The 19699-nt window shown below is 36.0% G+C and overlaps 3 protein-coding genes across 4 annotated transcripts in view; 2 read left to right on the top strand and 1 right to left on the bottom strand.

Annotated features, from left to right (window-relative positions):
• The window catches only part of LOC104787892 (zinc finger protein CONSTANS-LIKE 6), a 4726-nt gene extending 2741 nt beyond the window's left edge, over positions 1 to 1985 (top strand). Inside the window, exons 2-4 of one of the 2 annotated variants that reach the window (XM_010513548.2) lie at positions 13 to 657; positions 784 to 983; positions 1397 to 1985. In XM_010513548.2, the coding sequence (XP_010511850.1) occupies positions 13 to 657; positions 784 to 983; positions 1397 to 1421 (870 nt within the window). In that variant the 3' untranslated portion in view covers positions 1422 to 1985. Of the gene's footprint in view, positions 1 to 12; positions 658 to 783; positions 1215 to 1396 lie in introns of those variants that run through there. The other variant, XM_010513547.2, reaches the window with a different exon arrangement.
• Positions 4105 to 5497, bottom strand: LOC104787891 (LOB domain-containing protein 42-like). The gene is made up of 2 exons (XM_010513546.1): positions 5075 to 5497; positions 4105 to 4807 (listed from the first exon to the last, which is right to left on the bottom strand). Exons 1-2 carry the CDS (start codon positions 5262 to 5264, stop codon positions 4290 to 4292), a joined length of 708 nt encoding a protein of 235 aa, XP_010511848.1. The 5' UTR covers positions 5265 to 5497; the 3' UTR covers positions 4105 to 4289.
• LOC104787890 lies at positions 17284 to 18125 on the top strand. Its single transcript, XM_010513545.1, has 2 exons — positions 17284 to 17369; positions 17453 to 18125. Exons 1-2 carry the CDS (start codon positions 17334 to 17336, stop codon positions 17951 to 17953), a joined length of 537 nt encoding a protein of 178 aa, XP_010511847.1. The 5' UTR covers positions 17284 to 17333; the 3' UTR covers positions 17954 to 18125.

Raw genomic sequence — 19699 nt, 5'->3', positions numbered from 1 at the left:
GAAAGCTATGAGGTGGAAGGGCAGCTCATCTTTGAGGTGCCGGTGATGAACCCGATGGTTGAGGAGCAATGCTTTAACGAATCCGTCGAGACAAAGATCGAGTTTCCGATGATGCCCGTGTGTTTCAAGAGCAGCGATGAAGAAGACGAGGATAACGCTGAAAGTTGTCTGAATGGTTTATTCCCAACCGACATGGAACTGGCTCAGTTCACAGCTGACGTGGAAACTCTCCTTGGTGGGGGGATAGAGCGAGACTTTCATCCCACGGAAGATCTAGGGTTAGGTGAGATGTTGAAGATCGAAAAAGAAGAGGTTGAGGAAGAGGAAGGAGTCGCGACCAGAGATGTGTGTGATCTTAATGAAGTTGATGAGACTTCTCCATTTGAAATAAGCTTTGACTACGAATACGCATCCAAGAGCACATACGAAGAAGAAGAAGAAGATAATGAAAAAGAAGACGTGATGAAGAATGTTATGGACATGGGAGTGAATGAGATGCGTGGTAAAATTAAGGAAGAGAAGAAGGAGAAGGCTCTTATGCTTAGATTGGACTACGAATCGGTTCTTTCCACTTGGGGAGGCCAAGGGATCCCATGGACTGCTCAAAAGCCATCTGAAATAGACCTCGACATGGTTTGTTGTCCAACCGATTCCATGGTATGTCTACCACGCTTTTATTACCAACGGATTACGGATCAGTCAATTTTTAATACTATTTACTATTGATATAAAATAAAGCATTGTCTCTAATTAACAAAACTTATTTGTGTTGTGGATATTAAGGGTGAAAGTGGAGCAGATCAAGCTCACCACTACAACCACTTTCGTGGCCTAGGGTTTCACATGGGAGAGGCTGGGGATGGAGGAAGAGAGGCCAGAGTTTCAAGATACCGAGAGAAAAGGAGGACAAGGTTGTTCTCCAAGAAGATAAGGTATGAGGTACGCAAACTGAATGCAGAGAAAAGGCCTCGAATGAAAGGAAGGTTCGTGAAGAGATCTTCAATTGCTGCTGCTCACTAAAGAACTTGATTAATTATGGAATTTTTTTCTGCTCTCTTCTTGCTTTTTTGGTGATAGTTGCTAGCTTTCTTTTTCTGCATTGGTAGAGATTTTTGCACGTTTTGTGAGCTACGTATGTACATATGATATATCACCAAAAATGTGACTATCTTGTAAGCACCGATCTATATAGTTTATATACCGTGAATTTTGAATGCTGTACACCAAAACAAACATATGGGGACTGTCACAAATATCCCACTGAAATATCAAAAAAAAATTAGTATTTTATTTTTATATAAATGATAATATTATTAATTAATTTAACTGTTATATTATTTTTATATAGATGATAATATTATTAATGATAGTATTTTATTTCTGAAATGCAATATAGCGGTCTCCTGGGGAAAAAACTTTAATGCGGTGGGAGGAGCTTGGATTGTTCGCGATAGTCAAGGTCAAGTCATGTTTCCATGCGCGAACGGCTCTAGAACAGACAGAAACTACGCTTTTAGCAGGACTGAAAGTTGCTAGGTGGGTTTTGGAGGCACTGCAGATTTTACAGATTCCTCGGGTTGAAATGGTGATGGACAATACTGCAGTGATTGAGGCGATAAATAACCCTGGGGAGTGGCCACGGTATAACATCATATTGCAGGATATCACACAACTCTTGTCCAGCTTTGAATATTGGGAGTGTCATCATGTGGCGGTTTCGGCGAATAAGGTTGCTATGGCTATCGCCAAGAGTGTGACAAGAGAGGGAAGGGTTCAGTCATATCTTTCTTTGGGAGGACCAGCTTGGCTCCATGACCAAGTTAGAAGAGATATTGGAGAGAGCGACTAAGGACCGCAGCTACACAGTCTTCTCTGTCTTTGTGGCTTCCACTTGGAGGGTCGATTGACCTCAGTATCAAATGTGATCTTGTTTTTGTTTTTTGATTCCCTTTCTATGTTTACATTATATTCATTTTTTATGGTTCTATCAGATGACAAAAAAAAAAAAAAATTAATTTAACTGTCGGCAACCAGAACAACGAATCCCACGATTTGAATCCAACATCTTCTCAAAATATCACATTCAGGTAAAAAATAAAAAGAGTATTTCGTTTAACACCGGGTGAGAGATATCTTTACGAAGTGTTATTTCAAGAGTTCATACGACGACTTGGCTTGGAAAAATAAAATTAATAATTGATAAGATGAAATCATGCATATAATTTGTGTGGTGTTTTGTATTTCTGATTTTATTTGGCTATAGTTGTATTTATGCAATTATATGTGTTTTTTGGACATTCAAACCATCTTCTTCTTCTTTTTTATTTTCTCATCATTTCCTTTGTTTGTTGTAGAAAAACACTCATTTTCATTTATCATGTGTAACTATACAAAACAGCCCAATATTTAACCATACATGCAAAACCAACAAAAATGTCTTAAAGCAACACTTAGAAGGAAATATCCTTCAATATCTTAATTACGCAACAAGCCCCTTGGACATATTAATGATGACAATTTTGAATTTAGGAAAATAAGTTAATGATTTGTGCATTAACGTGTGTGGTCCTTTCTAATAATTCATACAATTTGAGTTGCTGGAGACAGTCTCTAGCTTATGAGGTGTGGTTTGAAGTGGTACAGAGAAATTCCTCACAAATACTGATATCATTGTATTTAGTCATATCAAATTAACATTTTTATTGATAGAAAACAGTTAATTGGATTATATGTGTACTGTATCTCAAATGATTGAGTATCTTAATTTTGCGTGTCAATCTTTTTATTATTTTGAACATATAATTTTTGAAAATATATATATAACATGTAGTATTTTATTCCCTTTTATTCCCTATGTATTTTTACTCAATATATTTCTAAGAAAATAATTTTACATCCGATATATAATCAATATGTTTCTTAAAAAATATAAAATTTCTTAAGAACAAACGTCCGATATAATCGGTATGTTTCCAAAAAAATATATACTTTTTCTTAGGAACAAATGATTTTCTGATACAATTTTTTTTTGTTCCGTATGTATTGGTTTTCTATGTTGTACGCAATTTTTAGTAATTAGTGTTGATAAAGTTTAAACTTCAAATACTATTTATTAAAAATATTTAATCTTGCTGAAATATTATTAGTTCATTGTTATGAGAAAATATTTAGTGTGCGAAAGTATTTAACTTATAACTAGACATTATTTCGTAAGAAATTGTGTGAAACCTCGAAAAAAATCAAGACTTAAAATTTTATTTTATTTTATTTCTCATACATTATTAATTTTATTTCGAACACTACTCTATGTTCCATTATAAGTATTGTTTGTTGTTTTTTCAAATAAATTAAGAAAACAATTAAATTTTCTTCTATTAGTAGTTAAAATATTATAATTTTTTTAATTGGTTAATACATTAAGATATTATGGCTAAATCTATAAATTTTACCAAACATCTTCATTAAAAAAAAAAAACTTTAACTGAAACAAAATTTAAAGTATAAAACGACAATTAGCTCGTTTAAACTAATCTTTTGTTGACAAAAAAGTATAAAAAGACACTAATATGAAACGGATAAATTGGTATCAGACTTTTAACTGACAAACAAACTTGTTTAACTCGTGAGCTGATTACCCAATAAGTTTATCAATTAATGTGCTAGTAATCTTTACCATGTATATTATGTTCATATTAGAAAATCACAAGTAAGTGTTACTATCTAATCACAAAAGTTTATATATATATGATGAATCAACCATATGAAGAATATGCAAAAATTTAAGGAAGTAGAATATGTATTTTTGTAATATAGTATATTTTATATAGAAAACAATTGATGGTTTGAATTGGGTATGCAACCTTTTTTTAAATGAGTACCAATTTACTTTGATTTTTTTTTTCTTTCAGATTATCCTAGTATTCTCAATTTCATGTTACTTTGATTGTCTTTTTTTTCAGATTATCCTAATATTCTCAATTTCATGCAAAAAAAATTCTTAGAAATACAAGTCACTTTGCCCCCAAAAAAAATAAAAGTACAAGTAACTATGAGATATCAACAAGATAACAACTCTTTTAGCTAGGCGTTAAGACTTTTATAAAATGTACCATAACCTTATGATTCACATTAATTAAAGCCAAATTTTATACACTTTTAAGCTAGTAGACCAAGTTTGATTTGCTCTTCCTCTCTTTTTTTCCTTCTTTTATATAGAAAGTGAAATTATTAATTTAAAAGACATAATTATGATAATAATGCTATCTATTTTTTGTCGCTGGGCAAAGCTTCTAACCAAGTCTGAGCTCTAAGCCAACCTCGTTGATATCGACTTGATCATCAAACCCAAGATTCGAAGAACTTTGATCAAGTGGAGCTTCCCTTCGACTCTCCACAGTCTCCAACGTGAAGTGACCATAGCCATGCGTAGCACCAGAACTTGGGAGTTGCCATGTGTCATGACTACATTCGCCTAGTTGGTTCACGGACTCAGCATGGCGTTTGAGTCGGCCAGTTTGTGTCTTGCCCTTGTCAGCGTTAACACGTGTGGCCAGACTCTCCGAACTGTCGCCGCCGGTTGTTGGATCTTTGGCCACGTGGCGTATGTCGTAAGTCCTGTGAGGAGGAATGATCTGATGAGACGCAGATGCACTTGGAAGAGGTGTGTGAGTTATGGGTAAGCCGTTGAGCACCGCATCAACGGCTGCCTGACATTGGGCCCAGTTCCCTGACCACATCAAACCCACCGAACCATCCACAGGATTCACGATCCGACCACACGCCTCGTACAGAAGTGACCTAAATATTGCTACAATACACAACGTCGACGGTTATGAAATCAAATCCAGAAAATGAAAAACAATGTACATTATAGTGATGTGATGGTGATGGTGATGCGTGTGTCTGTGCATGTAAGACTTTTGTGACAAAATCTAAAAAACTCATTAAGATCCTTGTATCCAAGATACATTGTAAATTTTTTGTACTATTTACTCACTGGATAATTCAATGGACCGTTGTATAAAAATAATTCAATGGAACATGAGAAAGATAATTGTTGGCTTTCAGAGTGTACCGGGACGAAGGTGATCAGGACCGGATTCGATGAGGTTAAGAAGACCGGCTCGGCCGTAGAACTTGGCAAGGAAGAGTGTTGCATTAGCTTGGGAGTCTGCGGATTTGATCCATTGAAGACATGGTCTTATGGTGCAATCTTGGTTGCAACCTTTGCGTAGGACCCTACACCCGTTGCAGCTGATTCTCATTATATCCCTCTATATGTTTAAAAGTGACATATATACTAATGAGATTGCGTGTTTGTGTTCCGAAGTGAAACTCAAGGAAGTTGTAAACAATCTGAATTTATAAGGAAGAAGTTACTCATGACTCATGAGTCATAAGTGAATATGAGCTGGTATTTTTCAACTTTTGCGTTTCTTGGAGAAAGTGGTGGAAAAAAGAAAGCTGGTGCAGTCCAGGCTTTTATGATTTTTAAATAAAACAAATACATTTAAGATAATTTCCTCTCTCAAGAGGTAGTAAAATATTTGTGTTGATTTCTCAAAAGATAAAAGAAAAAGGCCAAGAAATGAGGGGAAGGAGGTTGTGTGTTTCAGTGAAGTTGGCATTTTGTTTTGGCAAAAGTTGGGGAGTTCCTTCTTCGGGAATACCAACTTCTCTCTCTCTCTCACACACACTTTTCTTCTTCTTTTGGATTTGCCATCCATGCATTCCAATATTACGACATTTACCACTAACCCATTCACCCAATCAAGCCTTTTCGTTAACACTTGTATCTTAACGAGTATTTTAGATTCAAATAAATCAAACAAAAAAAAAGAAGAAGAAGTTAAAGACAATAAAATAAGAGATAAAAAAATGTGAGGGTGGTTACGTAAATTTAATTGAGTGTTAGCAGAAATTTAATTGAGTGTTAGCAGAGAGGTTCAGAGGGGGTGGAGATACGAGGAAACTTTGGAGATGAAAAGTGGGAGGCATGCACGAGAACCACCCATAGATGATATACCGACAAAAACAAACAAGCCAAAAGAAAAATCTACAGGTTTTAAAAATTTTCTGAAACAAAAAAAATGTGGCACACGGGAAACAAAAAACTACTCAATGCCTCTTTTTGCTCCAGGTTTTAGGGAGATTGTACCGTAATTATACGTGGGAAAATACAGTATTTTGTATGTAAAAGACAATTCTGAAAAGCGTTAATGACTTAAAATTCAAATTCTACTTGTTACGAACGTTACAAACAGCATGAGGCGCCTGTCCAAAAAAGTTAGCCACTCGTTTTGGTACAAGCGAAAGAGGTTTTTTATGCTTATTGGCTCTTACAATTTGATTTAATTAAGGATTTCTTGAGTTTTCTAAAAATGTTTATAAAAAGGTTTAGCATCTTTTTACGTTATGGTTAGATTAAAAGTAAGGTTTTCTTCAGTGCCGGTCTTGACCTAAAACCCGTAAAGCAAGGGCTTTAGGCACCAGAATATATTAGTGATTTAAGGGGCATCAATTTTCAAAAAGTTGTGGTGGTATAGTGGTTCGGTACGCCTGTATACTCCATCAGTGTTACGAGTTCGAGCCTGTGTGTACCAGTTTTTGTAACTTTTTTTTTTAGTGTTTATTAATGGGCAAAAAAAATTTTTTTGCTTTAGGCAGCAAAATTGGTTGGGCCGGCACTGGTTTTCTTGGTTATATTGTTATAGTCCACGTCCGAGTCCTTTTTTACCAGTTAAAAGACTCTTTCAGAAAGAGATGATAAAAGCCCGACGTGTGATTGATTATGTACTCAGTTCTTAGTTCTTACACATGCATAACGCATATAATATGACGTAAGAATATAGGGTTGTTTTTTGTTTTTAATAGAAAATATAATTCATTTTAATGATTTTTCTTTTAAACTTAAAAGAAAAACAATAACTTTCGTACTTCATCGTTCTTAAACCATCTCCACTGGGAGATTTTCTTCCAAATACGCTTATTACAAAAATAATAATAAGAAGAGAGAAGAGAAAAGAAAGAAGACCGAAACGGTTTTCACAACAAATGAGACATATGTTATTTATTATGTGGAACAAATATTAAAAAAAATAAACAAAAAATGAAAATTTGTGAAAAATGATTTTTTAAAATTTTTTTTTGAGAAATGTTGACCGTTACTCTAGTAAAAATGTCCTTAAAAGAAGTTTATGTTTTTTCACAAAAATTAACAAAAGAAAAGAAGAAGTAATTTTTACATTTTTCATAATTTTTATTAGTTTAATTCTATTAATTAGGGATGGACATTTTAACCAAACCAAATCGATCCAACCAAACTCAAACCAACCTAAACTAAACCCAATCTTATACTCAAACTATTTAGTTATGTTTCTTCTCATGTCTGGTTTGGTTTGGGCTTAATTGAACTAATAGTATGTTTTTTAAAATTAATTTAGTAATTATAATAAATAATAAGCGTTTAAATTAGGGTACTACTCATAAAACCGGAGGATCATAGCCACATTTTAAACATATACCTTCCAAGAATATCTACTGCAGACAGGTTAGTTTAGAGTTATACTAAGTCAGGGGTGTATACAGTAAGAAGGATATTGGCTTTCAATGCACAATCCAAATCAAAATAACAACTTACCTCCAATCCCCCATGGGTTATACTCAAAAACAAAATCTGAAAAATTAATATTCTCCCCAAAGTGAAACATTTTCTATGGCATCTACTATCAAAATCTATACCTACCATTACCCGTTTAAACACTAGGGGAATGCATTTAGACCCGGTTTGTACTAGATGCTTTCAGAATGATGAAACCATCAAACATATTCAGTTTTCATGTCCCTATTCTCAGTCTATATGGGAACTAGCCAATATTCCAATAATCATGGTTTATTCCATATCATTAAGTTGTGAAACATTGATAGAAGTAATTTTTGAACTCCAACTGGAAAATGACATATCTTCACAAACAAAGCTATTACCTTTTTGGCTACTATGACATATATAGAAGTCCCGGAATAACTTCATCTTCAATGGTATTCAAGATAATCCGAATAATATTTTCTAACAGCAAAGGCTGATGTTCGAGATTGGATTCAAAGTAGTGACAACTCAGGAAATAATAATACTGTAACTTGTGATTCAACATTTCACTAGTGGACACGACCATATTTTTCTTCTGTTAAATGCAATTATGATGCAACTTTTGATCACCTTACTAACCAAGCAAAGAGTGGATGGATAATCCGGAATCATGATGGGACTACACAAAACTGGGATCAATGCAAATGGGATCTGTTTCCTCATCATTGGAGGCTGAAGCTAAGGCTCTTCTCACTACAATGCAACAGTGCTGGATCAGAGGATTATGAAATGTCATTTTTAAGACGATTGCGAGACCTTAATCAAAATTGTTAATAAAACTTTACTTGATATCTCAATTGATACTATTTGCCAGGATATTATTTATTGGGTCAAGTTTGTTTAACAATGTCTTATTTGTTTACTCCTCTAGAACTTTAATAAGGTAGTTCATTTACTAGCTAAATATGATAGTCTGTAAATATTTTTTTATTCTCAATGTTTTATACCTCCATGCTGGCTTTTAAACCAGTGGTATGAAGACTATTCTAATTCATTAATATAAATTCCTTTTTGACGGAAAAAAGAACGACATTATTTTTGTTTCTTTTTCTAAAAAGAAATTGCGCAATAAATATAGTCGTGTCTTTCACATTGTGCCGTTTTAAATAGTGGGCTTGAAGTTCAAATCGGCCCAATTATAAATGTTTTTGGAAGTTGAGATTCACATTGTATAAAGAGACAATTGCAAACAGACCTACTTTTCTCAAACTCCCTTCCATCCACACCCACTTGTTGAGTATGGTGTACTTTTGGAGGTGTGTTTGCTAGTTGTGCATCAAACCAAGACATATTTGCCCATGTCGTTCATTTTGAGACATAAGAAGTTACAATTTTGGTAACTTTTCCTAACCATTCGATATTTACAAGGAAAATAGATCCAATGGACACAAAACAATGTCGGAAAAAGATGGGACTCAATATTTAAAAACAAATTAAGACAGACTGTTTCGTAGAAAGAAAGGATTAGGGTTTTACGACCCCAGAACGAAGACATGGCTGCGCAGGTTGGTGTTTTGTGGATTGGTTGTCGATATTCGAGACTCTGTGGATGGAAAAACTATTGGATTTGTCTGAAGAACTTGTTTTGGTTGTTTATGCAGGTCGGAATTCCTGGGATCTGTGTTGTGATATCTGGCAATTGGGGCTGCTCTGCTGAGGGAGTTTGGGAATTTAAAGTTGACAACAAACTTCTGTCGAGGGTTGTTCCAGTCAATTATACTACAAGTTTATGCAAACTGGAAGATGTTGTTATCGAAGAATTTGGCTTGGTCCAAAAGATGGCAAAATTTAGTTACTGCATCCCGACGTATATGGAATTCACGACGGGAGTGAAGACTCCATCGGTGATTGTGACAACGAACGTTGATCTTGACCAGTAAAAGATAATGTTGCGTACAAACCGAGGGTTAAATTTGTTTGCTACATTTGAAGAGTCTAAGAAAAGAGGTAATTCATAGAAAGATTTGCAGGTTCCATAGAGAGAAGAGAGAGAAGCTTTAGGGGATGGGTGTGTTAAGCAGACATGTGGATTATCATCTCGTATGAGACCATGATTATCGGTAGTATATTAGAAGGGGAGTTCTTAAATTTTTTATGAATTAATTGTGTACTGTTTGGAATATAAGAACTCATGATCTCTTAGATAAAATTTCTCTTTTATTGGTAGGTTCTTATTTTGGGTCTCTTATTTTTGAAAATATTGTTTTTTAAAATTTAAAAAATTTAAATAGAATAGAAGTGGTATAAATATGTAAACATTTATGATTTTATAAAATTAGAAAATATTGCATTTTAATTAATTTTCAAATATACAAAACATAATAAAAACATTAATACATATTACAACAGAAGTGCAATTTATAAATGGAGAAAATGATTAATTTTAATACTGATTTGCTCCAAATTTTGCCCAAATATTCTCAACCAAATCATCTTTATGTTTATGCCTATGCTCTCTTGGATGTATCAAACTAATACTCTCGTACATACATTTCCAAGCATACAATAAACAGGAGTTAGATTTTAAGATTGTTGTTAAACGTATTTGCTACAAACGTGGACGACGCTTACAATTGAGCTTCTTCTCTTTATCAGTGCATCTTGATTCATCAAATTACTTAACTCGTTTAGCAATCAGTTTTCGTCTTTAGCAAGTATAAAGAAATGAAGATATGAAGATAAGATCGATCAAAATACTTATCATTGCCAAATATCAAATTGTCCAACACCTTTAAAAAAGCCAAAACCAAGAAAATCTCCCCTTATGATGATGATATGCCTCCTAATGATGATGTTCACACAAGACACCAATTTATTTGCATAAAATAGATAGATTTTGAAACAAGAAACGATCCAAAGTGTTTTTAGAAACCGTGGATTATCAGTAGTATGATAATTTGAGAGCTCACACAATCGTATAATACAAAAAGAAACTCCATCCAATGAAGCTATACTTGTGATCACATTCACACGTCATTGTCTCTATTCTGATGCTCCAGGAGCAATTGTTCCAACTCTTCCCTGCGTCTAGCTATCTCCTGCAACAACAGTCAATGATTTAGAAGCCATTTGAGGAATATGATAATGGTAATGATGCAGATTATAGAAACTAGATGATACGGGAACCAGAGTTAACTGCAGTTGATGAAGGGTATCGTCAAAAACAGGGGTTCTCCCTCCACCATTGATGATCTTGGTGGAAAAGGAGGTCCTGGGATCGCTTATGGTAGATACAGATGTTCTGGATATCCCTCCTAGATTGGTGAATAAAAACCTCAAGCACACCAATGAAACTGTCTGAACTAGACGACATGACCGGTTTCTTTGTTCTGGTTTCACCATTGCCATTCAAATGGATACTACCGTTGACGATTGATGCCTCAGATTGTGGAGACTCCATAACAGGATCTGCAAACAATAAAAGACAACAGGTTTCAACTGGAATCATCCATAATAAAATAAAACAAACAGACCTTTTGGTGTTGGTTTATATTCTCTAGGTAACTAACAAAAGAACACTCATTCAAACACAGAAAACAGAATTTACTAAGTGAGTCAAATCAAATCTCTGGCGAATCATAGAAATTTAAAATGCTGCAATCAAAGAAAGACTGCTAAGCACTACTCATCAGTCATCAAGCTGGTTACCAATACTGAAAACAAGTAAAAGACCAGTCACTATTACACTACACATACCTATGATCTATCCATAGAGAATATAGGAACTGGTAAACGAAACTCTGGTAATTAGAATGACAGAAAAGAGTATCATACTAGCTGCAGTGCCGATAGTCCAGACCCAAAGGATCTTCAAACCATGACTCTTCTCTCTCCCCATTTCCCCTAGCATCATCACAAATTCATTCCAGACCTTTTAGCAGCACCAAACTAAAAACCCAATTATAACAAGGTTTTAGAATAAACAAGAAGAAGCACTCAATCTAGCTGGTGGTTTTCGAAACTAAACAAGGTTCACTTAGTAATCAACCATTGCGAAACAAGATCAATCTGTAGTAAGCTTAAGGTGATCTAAACGAGTTCTGCATAAACACCTTCCACCTAAAACTGAATGATTAAGATATATATACACATAGTCGAAGCCAGATTACGAAAAATCTCGTATCACACTGTAATCCCAACACATAAGAGCCTCAAGAACTCTCAGATTTCAGAAACGAAACTGGTTACAACTAATCGTTGTTTCAAAACCCTTGATTAGAAGAAACCCTGAACCCTGAACACATAAGAGCCTCAAGAACTCTCTGATTCCAATCTCGTCTGATTCCATTTCCAACGATTCCGACCGATTCAATCTCCTCGGATTGAGAGGTTCGCAAGAGAGAGCAAGAGAAAGAACACCGATCGGGCAAAAATTTTTTTTTGTTCTCAATAAAACTCTTTATCCAACCATGGGCTGACACGTAAGCGTAGTATGCTATATAAGAGGAGCTCTTTTTTTTTTTCTTTCTGATTTATTTTTTCTCCTACTTTTTCTTAAAACCCCTCTTAAAACCTCTCTTACAACCCCCGATAAACATGCCCTGAGTAATAGCGGTGTTGGGGAGGATGTTTTTGGTGAGGCTTCAACTGCCGGGTCAAAGACATTTGTTGTTGAGTCAACCCCTGTAGATGAGGAATTTATGGTTGGGGTAGCGGAAATTGAAAGGAAATTACAGGAAGAGAAAAGAAACGTTCCTGATGGTTTGATTGAAGATGAATCCAGCGCTAAACTTAGTAATAATTATTCTGCTGAAGAGAAAGTCGTGTTAGGGGAAGAAGAAGATAGTTTTGATGATTGCAGGGAGGAAGATGGCGTTAAAATTAGCGAGTTGACAGTAACACCGAAATCTTATGATAAAGAGTTTTGGGGAAATTTCATAGGTGATCAGTTTGGGCGAGTGAATGTTGTCGAGGTTATGTGTAGTACAAATTCTTGCTTTGATCATACTGTGATTTTGAATGGTGGGGTTCCATTTAAGGAGGAAGAAAAGGCGAAGCCAATGGGACAATCGTGGATAGGTAATGGAGGTGGACAGAGGAGTGTACCCATTGAACAGGGAAGGGCCTCTGTTTGGACAGAAGACCGTGGACAGAGGAGTGTACCCGTTATGGATACAAGAAAGCTTGAGGATATTGATGACGAGGAGTTTGATATTCCTCCTTTGTTTGACAACACAGAATATGAGAGGGACGAGGTACCTGATCTTGACATTGATGATGATGGTAAAGGGATTTACAAAGGGAAAATCTTCGCTAACAAAGAGGACTGCCAGATTGCTATAGCCATCTATGCTATCAAGAATATGTTCCATTTTACACATACTACAACGAAGAAAGATTCGTTTGTACTTAGTTGTTCTGGTGAGAGGAGTGATTGGAGAATACTAGCCAGTGAAATGAAAGACAGTGGATACTATGAGATAAGGAAAGCTATTATGGAGCACACTTGTCCAATAGAGACAAGGAGAAATTACTTGAAAAAGCTACATCTAAGGTGATCGCAGCTGTTTACAAGGCAATAGTGATCCAACAAAAGGTCCAGCTCCATTGGATCTCCAGCAGATGATTCTTGAGGATCTTAGGATCACTGCATCATACAACAAATGTTGGAGAGCAAAAGAAAAAGCTATAGAGGGTATTTTTGGTTCAGACGATGAATCTTTTGAAGATCTTGCTGCTTATTTGTATGCATTGGAGCAAGCAAACCTAGAGACGGTGACCGATATTAAATCTGAAGTGTTAGAAGATGGCATAGAAGGTTTTTGTATATGTTTTGGCTTTTGGGGCATCTATTCAGGGGTTTCATAAGCTACGTCGTGTTATTGTTGTTGATGGGACACATCTAAATGGGAAGTACAATGGTGTGCTACTGACAGCTAGCGGACAAGATGCAAATTTTCAGGTTTTTCCACTAGCTTTTGCAGCCATAGACAGTGAGAACAACGATGCTTGGACATGGTTTTTTAGAAAGTTAGAGCGGATAATTGCAATTATTTCTGATAGAAACGGATCTATCTAATCAGCTAAGAAGATTTTTTCCCCGTTAGCACATTATGGAGCATGCATTGTCCACCTGGCCAGGAATGTTAATGCTCGGTTCCATAATAAAGGGCTAGCGAAAATGGTCACCAATGCAACATTTGCCTATAAAGTAACTGGGTATCAAGAGATATATAGACAGATCAAAGCAAAGAACTCAAAATGTTCTGCATATTTGGATAAGATAGGAGCTGCACATTGGAGTAGGGCGTATTTCCAGGGAGAATGTTATAATCTAATAACTTCAAACATTGCCGAGTTTTTGAAAAGAGCTTTAGGAAAGGCTCGAGGGTCACAAATTATTGAGCTTTTGAAGTTCATTTGGGATATGCTAACAAGATGGTTTAGTGCAAGGAGAAAGAAGGCAGAGAAGCACGTTGGAATGACAACACCAGAGGTTGATAAACAGATGCAGAAGAATTTGGGAATTGTTAATGGTAGTAGAATTGGTACAATCTCTAGTTGGATTTATGAAGTTGTTGGGTTGCTTCATGGGAAGCATCATGTGCTGCTTGATATGAAACACTATACCTATAAGCAATATGATCGAGTCAAAATCCCATGCGGCCACGCCTTGTTAGCAGCGAACACACAAGCATACCGTATAATAGCTTTGTTGGTGATTATTATATGACGGAATAGTTGAGAGTAACATATGAAGGGGTAATTAATCCTGAGATGTTTGATGTAGACATACCTGCTAAGATTAAAAATCGGGTGTTGTACCTACCAAAAGCACGTAGACATTCTGGGAGGCCGAAAGTGCTGAAAATTGTCTCGATTGGTAAACATCCCGTAAGATTATTTTTTCTCCAGTATTTAATTTGGATCTTGTTAAGGTAGTAATCTTGTGTCTTACGCTCTGTATTTTGTTGATTATTTGCAGAAAACTGGAGGAGGGAAAACGAAGGTTAATAGGTGTGGAAGATACAAAGAAACTGGACACAACATGAGCAGTTGTTCAAACCCGTTGCCGTGATCAGTGACAATACCTTTTGGAGCAAAAATCAATGGTTTGGATCAGTTTTGGTGTCCAATAGTTGCTGGTTGTTTGAACGTTTGTCCACTATATTATTTGTTTGGTGGATATAGGTTTGGCTTATGTATAGTTTTTTTTTGGGAGTACATGGGACCATTTTTTGGGTGTATTAGTTATCTATAGTAGCACAATCTGTGTAGATACTTAGTATAACAAAACTTATTCATTTGAATAGGCGTCTTGGGAGAATATGATGGATGATGATTTGGATAGGATTATCTAACTTTGTTTGGTGTGTTAATTTTTTTGGAAAACAACTGCAACACCAAATTCAAATTTCGGGGTATTAATTGTTTGTGTTTATTGTTATTTGATAAATATACGTGTAATGATGGGTATCCACATGTATAATACCATAAAAATTTGACACAGCATGGATTACAACCCAAATTTGTTTTTAATCAAATTGGTTTAGCCCAGCTTAGATTGATAGGACGACTTATATCCACATGGACTTATCCAAAGCGTTTTTCAAATGCTGATATAAGTCTGTATGTGTACAAAGTGTAGTAAAATACGTCATATCAACATGGATATATCCACGACACAATTTTAATGACCTGTTTGAAAGGATTAAATGTCCAAATGAAGTCCACATGTTTCTGAGTAGTATCTTGATTTTAGAGCCGGTGGGAATTGTCCCATCGTTAGCTGTTATCTATTAGTAGGTAGGACATCCTTATCTATTGGCGCTATTATGTTCGTAGAGTAGGCAGTACAACCTCTCCCTGCATGGCACTATTATATGCCTCTTTTTTCAGCAGATATCGATGGAGATAACATGTTGGGACGGTGTAATATAACGAAGATGGTCCTACCTGGATATAAGATTGTCTTACCAGCTTACCAATCTACTCCTGAACAATGTGGATATCCATCCAATTTGTTTGATCACGTGGATATATTGATTACTTTTACATTTCCTCCCTATGTAACAACATTGATAATTACTTTGACTTTGACCTCTAAGAGTCCATGCCTCTTTAAACACGTGGATACTTACTTTATTCAACATGAGTATACCATTCCATAACTTATCGATGTTGATTGTAAATGTTTACCCATCTACTCTATCTTGAAGAAGTGGTCATTGCAAACTTAGAATATCAAACTAGAATATCAAACTGAGAACATCCCCATACATTACAACCCAAAGGTGATCTTTTACAATAAAGTCATAGCAAAACAAACAAGTTTTAACAAACAAAAAACACTTTCAAAGATTCAACATAAACATTGAAAAACATCCAACATAACAAACTCTCTCATAAACTAAGACAAATATATTATATCTCTCTAAAAGTAAAAATAAATACACTCCATGCATCTCTCCCCGTTGTATTCATCAAGCATGTCGTGCTGCGACCAACACTCAGGGAAATCTTCAAAATGCAGTCTTCTCGTAAGTGCTCTTTTTTTGCAGTTCCATGATGTAAATGTGGTAAGTCAAACTGTCAGCCAATTTGTCAGCCTCCCCAAAATGATACTTCTTCTTGAAGTTCCAGTACACATCCATATCCAAATTTCCGGCGCAGCTCTACAACATAATCCACAAAAGTTTCGCAATTGGGTACACACCTTTGATTGTTTCCACCAATTCAATTGCCCTTTTCAAGTCGAGGCATTGAAATGCTAGGAACAAACTTTTCACATACAAAGCGTATGGGTTCTTCTCTTATAGACACATTCCAAAGAAATCATAGTAGACAGACGAAGGCCTAGACCATTTCACAAATTTTGAACTACGATCCAACCTGACAGACGAGAGTGTCTCCGGCGACAAAGCAGCTATTCTCCCCGCCCGACCGGCAATTAAACAGTTTTTCAGCGACTTGGGACCATCCTGAGCTACCAAACTAACATTTTTTTGCTAAAATTGGAGCTGGAATGTGTAAATCTTTCCGCACAGGAGCTTAAGTATGATTTTTTTTAATTATATCCCTCAACCAATGACCTATAACTCATGGATCTGAATTTAAAATAGAGTATAGGGAAGACAAACCTGTAAATCCAGTTGTACTAGTGTTTCGCGTATTTGCTCCGGATCTGGTTCACGGTCAGTCCTCCGGGTGAAAGCACTATGCGGGCGAGGGTAATTTCTGGTCCGCGGCAAAAGTGGAGCATGAGGCACGGTTTTGTATGTCGACACCATTTCTTACAAAACTTGTTTAACACTACAAAATAGTCCCTTATAAACAAACTTTGCTGTCCTTAATTTGTTAATTTACTAGCTTATATCCACGTGGACATAGTGTCCTTGCAAATTTAAAACACACACAGACCTTATCAACTTCTGCTTTACCGTGAAATCATAAAGCCTCTTGTAATTTCTACAGTTCCCTTCTACAATCATAAAGCCACTTGTAATATCTCATCAACTTAATAGCATACAACTACTAAACTGTTGGACAATATCAAACATCCTTAGGTGGTTTCAACCATATTGAAACGTAGCTATCAATCATTTAATGTTAAAGAAGAGGGACGTAGTCCAATTAATTTTATCCACATGGACATAGTTTAAATACCCTTTCGTACTATATAAAGGTTATTGACAGTAGTACTAGATAATGACGGTGAGGCAGGAATCCACGATTATAGACGTTACTAATGACAAATTGTCATCGCCAGGAAGTCCTTTTAAGGGTAATATTCGTTTACCTCCAACTAATCCATGTAATTGTTGTTGATATTCAATGTTAATATCAAGTTTCCCTTCCCCTTTTCAGGAATCATCAATAACAGAGTTTCACATGCCATCTGAGTTGCTTGCCAAAGTTGCTAGTTTTTTGGGAGAAGATGGTGTGGACGGTTTGAAGAATTTGCTAGCTGCTGGTAAACAAGGTTTTGATGTTGTGTACTCCCACGAGTGTCTGTCAACCGTACGTATTGACAAGTCCGAAGAAATCCTATGGTGGTCAATGAGCCACTCGAAATACTATTCATTCTTCGCGAAATGTCTAATTCATGGGAATCCTTACGCATTGTGGGCTCAAAATAACAAAAGACTTGCTTACGCAGACTTCGTCCGTGCATGTTATAGAGGCCAGAGCTGGTCGGAAGCTTATGTAGCGGGGTCATCTACTTATGAAATTGATTACCATGTTATTTCACCACCGGCGACGGATCAGAGAGTGAGTCGTCCCCGATGCCCACGATGTGCAAGAAGAACTACTCGTCGGCATCACTTCACAAACGTTCCTGAATGTGGTCATCAATTCCACAACTAGAAGGGGAAACTTTTATCAATCCCTTGTTATCTTATGCTCTTTAGAATGTGTTTTGTTTGTTTTCCCTTCTTTAAAAATGTTGGTTTCGAGAGCAAACCCATCTAATGCTATTAAGTATGTCTATCAAATATGAAGAATGATCGTAGCGTGGGTGTTTTTTTTTCTAAGCTTCAAAGGGTATGAAATTTTTTTTACAAAAGGATGTGGATACCAATCGTAAGTAGGCTGTATTGATACATTCCTATTACTAAATCAAACCCATACGAATCCATGCGTCTTTGAACTCATGGAATCTTATTTTGAATCAAAGGAAGGAAATAAAAAAGGCATGGATTAGTAGGGGATGAAAAAGTGGATGGGTATCCACGTGGATGCATCAACATGGTTAAACATAATAACATACCCACGAAATCAATACACTTTGTAGACAACATTCCAACGCTATCCATCTACCTCTATCCACATGGATGCCTAAAACTCCTAAGACAGGATGAGTAGGATTCAAGTTGTTGACCATATGGTAAGCTGTAATCGATGAATATTGTTAGCTGTATGCATACTTAGTTGTCGTCCATGTTTCGTAGGTGTTGTCACTATCATGTAGATAAAGTAGGTATTACAACCTATTTATGTGGGTGACAGTTTTGTCCAACAGATATCGATGGGTTCAAATTTTTTTACCAGATTGTGGCGACATTTATAATTGAAAGTTAAAGTTAAAGGTATCACCATGGATTTGATGTTTGAGAAAGTTAAAGGTATCCACGTAGAGCACTCCATATGGTTATTATATAATTATAGCCAACATGATGTCCATAAAAAGGTAAGAAAGAGGATGATGTTAGAAAATTAAGGTAAAATTAAAGTTAAACAATACATTAGGTATCAAATGATAAAAAATAGGAATTAAGTGCATAATGACATTAGGTATCCATTAGAGTTTGTTTTTGTGGATATGGAAATTAACTAAATAATGACATGACAATCAATTGAAACGAACATTAAGTTTACACCAATCAATAGGAGGAGAAACCACACACTGTTCGATATCGCCCGCCGCAACCTCTCTCATCTCCTCTAACCTCTTGTGCTCTGTTTTGAAGTCGACAAGTTGTTGACCCAAGATTTGATTCAGTTGGGATAGTTGAACGTCGATTAGTTCCACTTGATGGACGAGGGCGGTAGCCTCTTTCTTCTTCATCATATGATCTTTCATCATATGAAGAATTGCTTTGAAGCGATCTGTTGTCACCGCCTCAGTCACGACTCTCGTCTTCTCAAACGCATCTTTCATGGCCTCTAGTGCTTCCTCTTCCCATTCGAAATCAGAATTGCGTAAAGGACGTTTACTGGAACTCTCTCTGGCAATGTTGATGGGCGCTATTGCTTTGTCTTCCCACTCTGACATGCGTTTTGAACGTTTTCTGGAACTCTCTCCGGCCATAGCTTGAGTCTCAAAATGAAAACAACCGTAACCAACTTATAGGTGCAATGAGCGAAGAAGAAGATGCAATAGATTGAGAGGAGATTGAGAGGATATTTAAAGGTGCAATGATCGAAGAAGAAAATGAAGAGAAGGAAACGATACAATGAATTTAGAGATATCCAAACGACACAATGAATTTAGAGAAATCGAAACGATACAATGAATTTAGAGAAATCAAAACGGTACACTGAATTTAGAGAAATCAAAACGATACCTCTTTACGGCACATGTGTTATTTGTATTTGGTCGATTTTAGATAT

This window comes from Camelina sativa, chromosome 5 (assembly GCF_000633955.1).
Source record: "Camelina sativa cultivar DH55 chromosome 5, Cs, whole genome shotgun sequence".
NCBI classification, from domain to species: Eukaryota; Viridiplantae; Streptophyta; class Magnoliopsida; order Brassicales; family Brassicaceae; genus Camelina; species Camelina sativa.
Note: the sequence above shows the minus strand (reverse complement) of the source record. Positions and strands in the feature narration are given on the sequence as shown.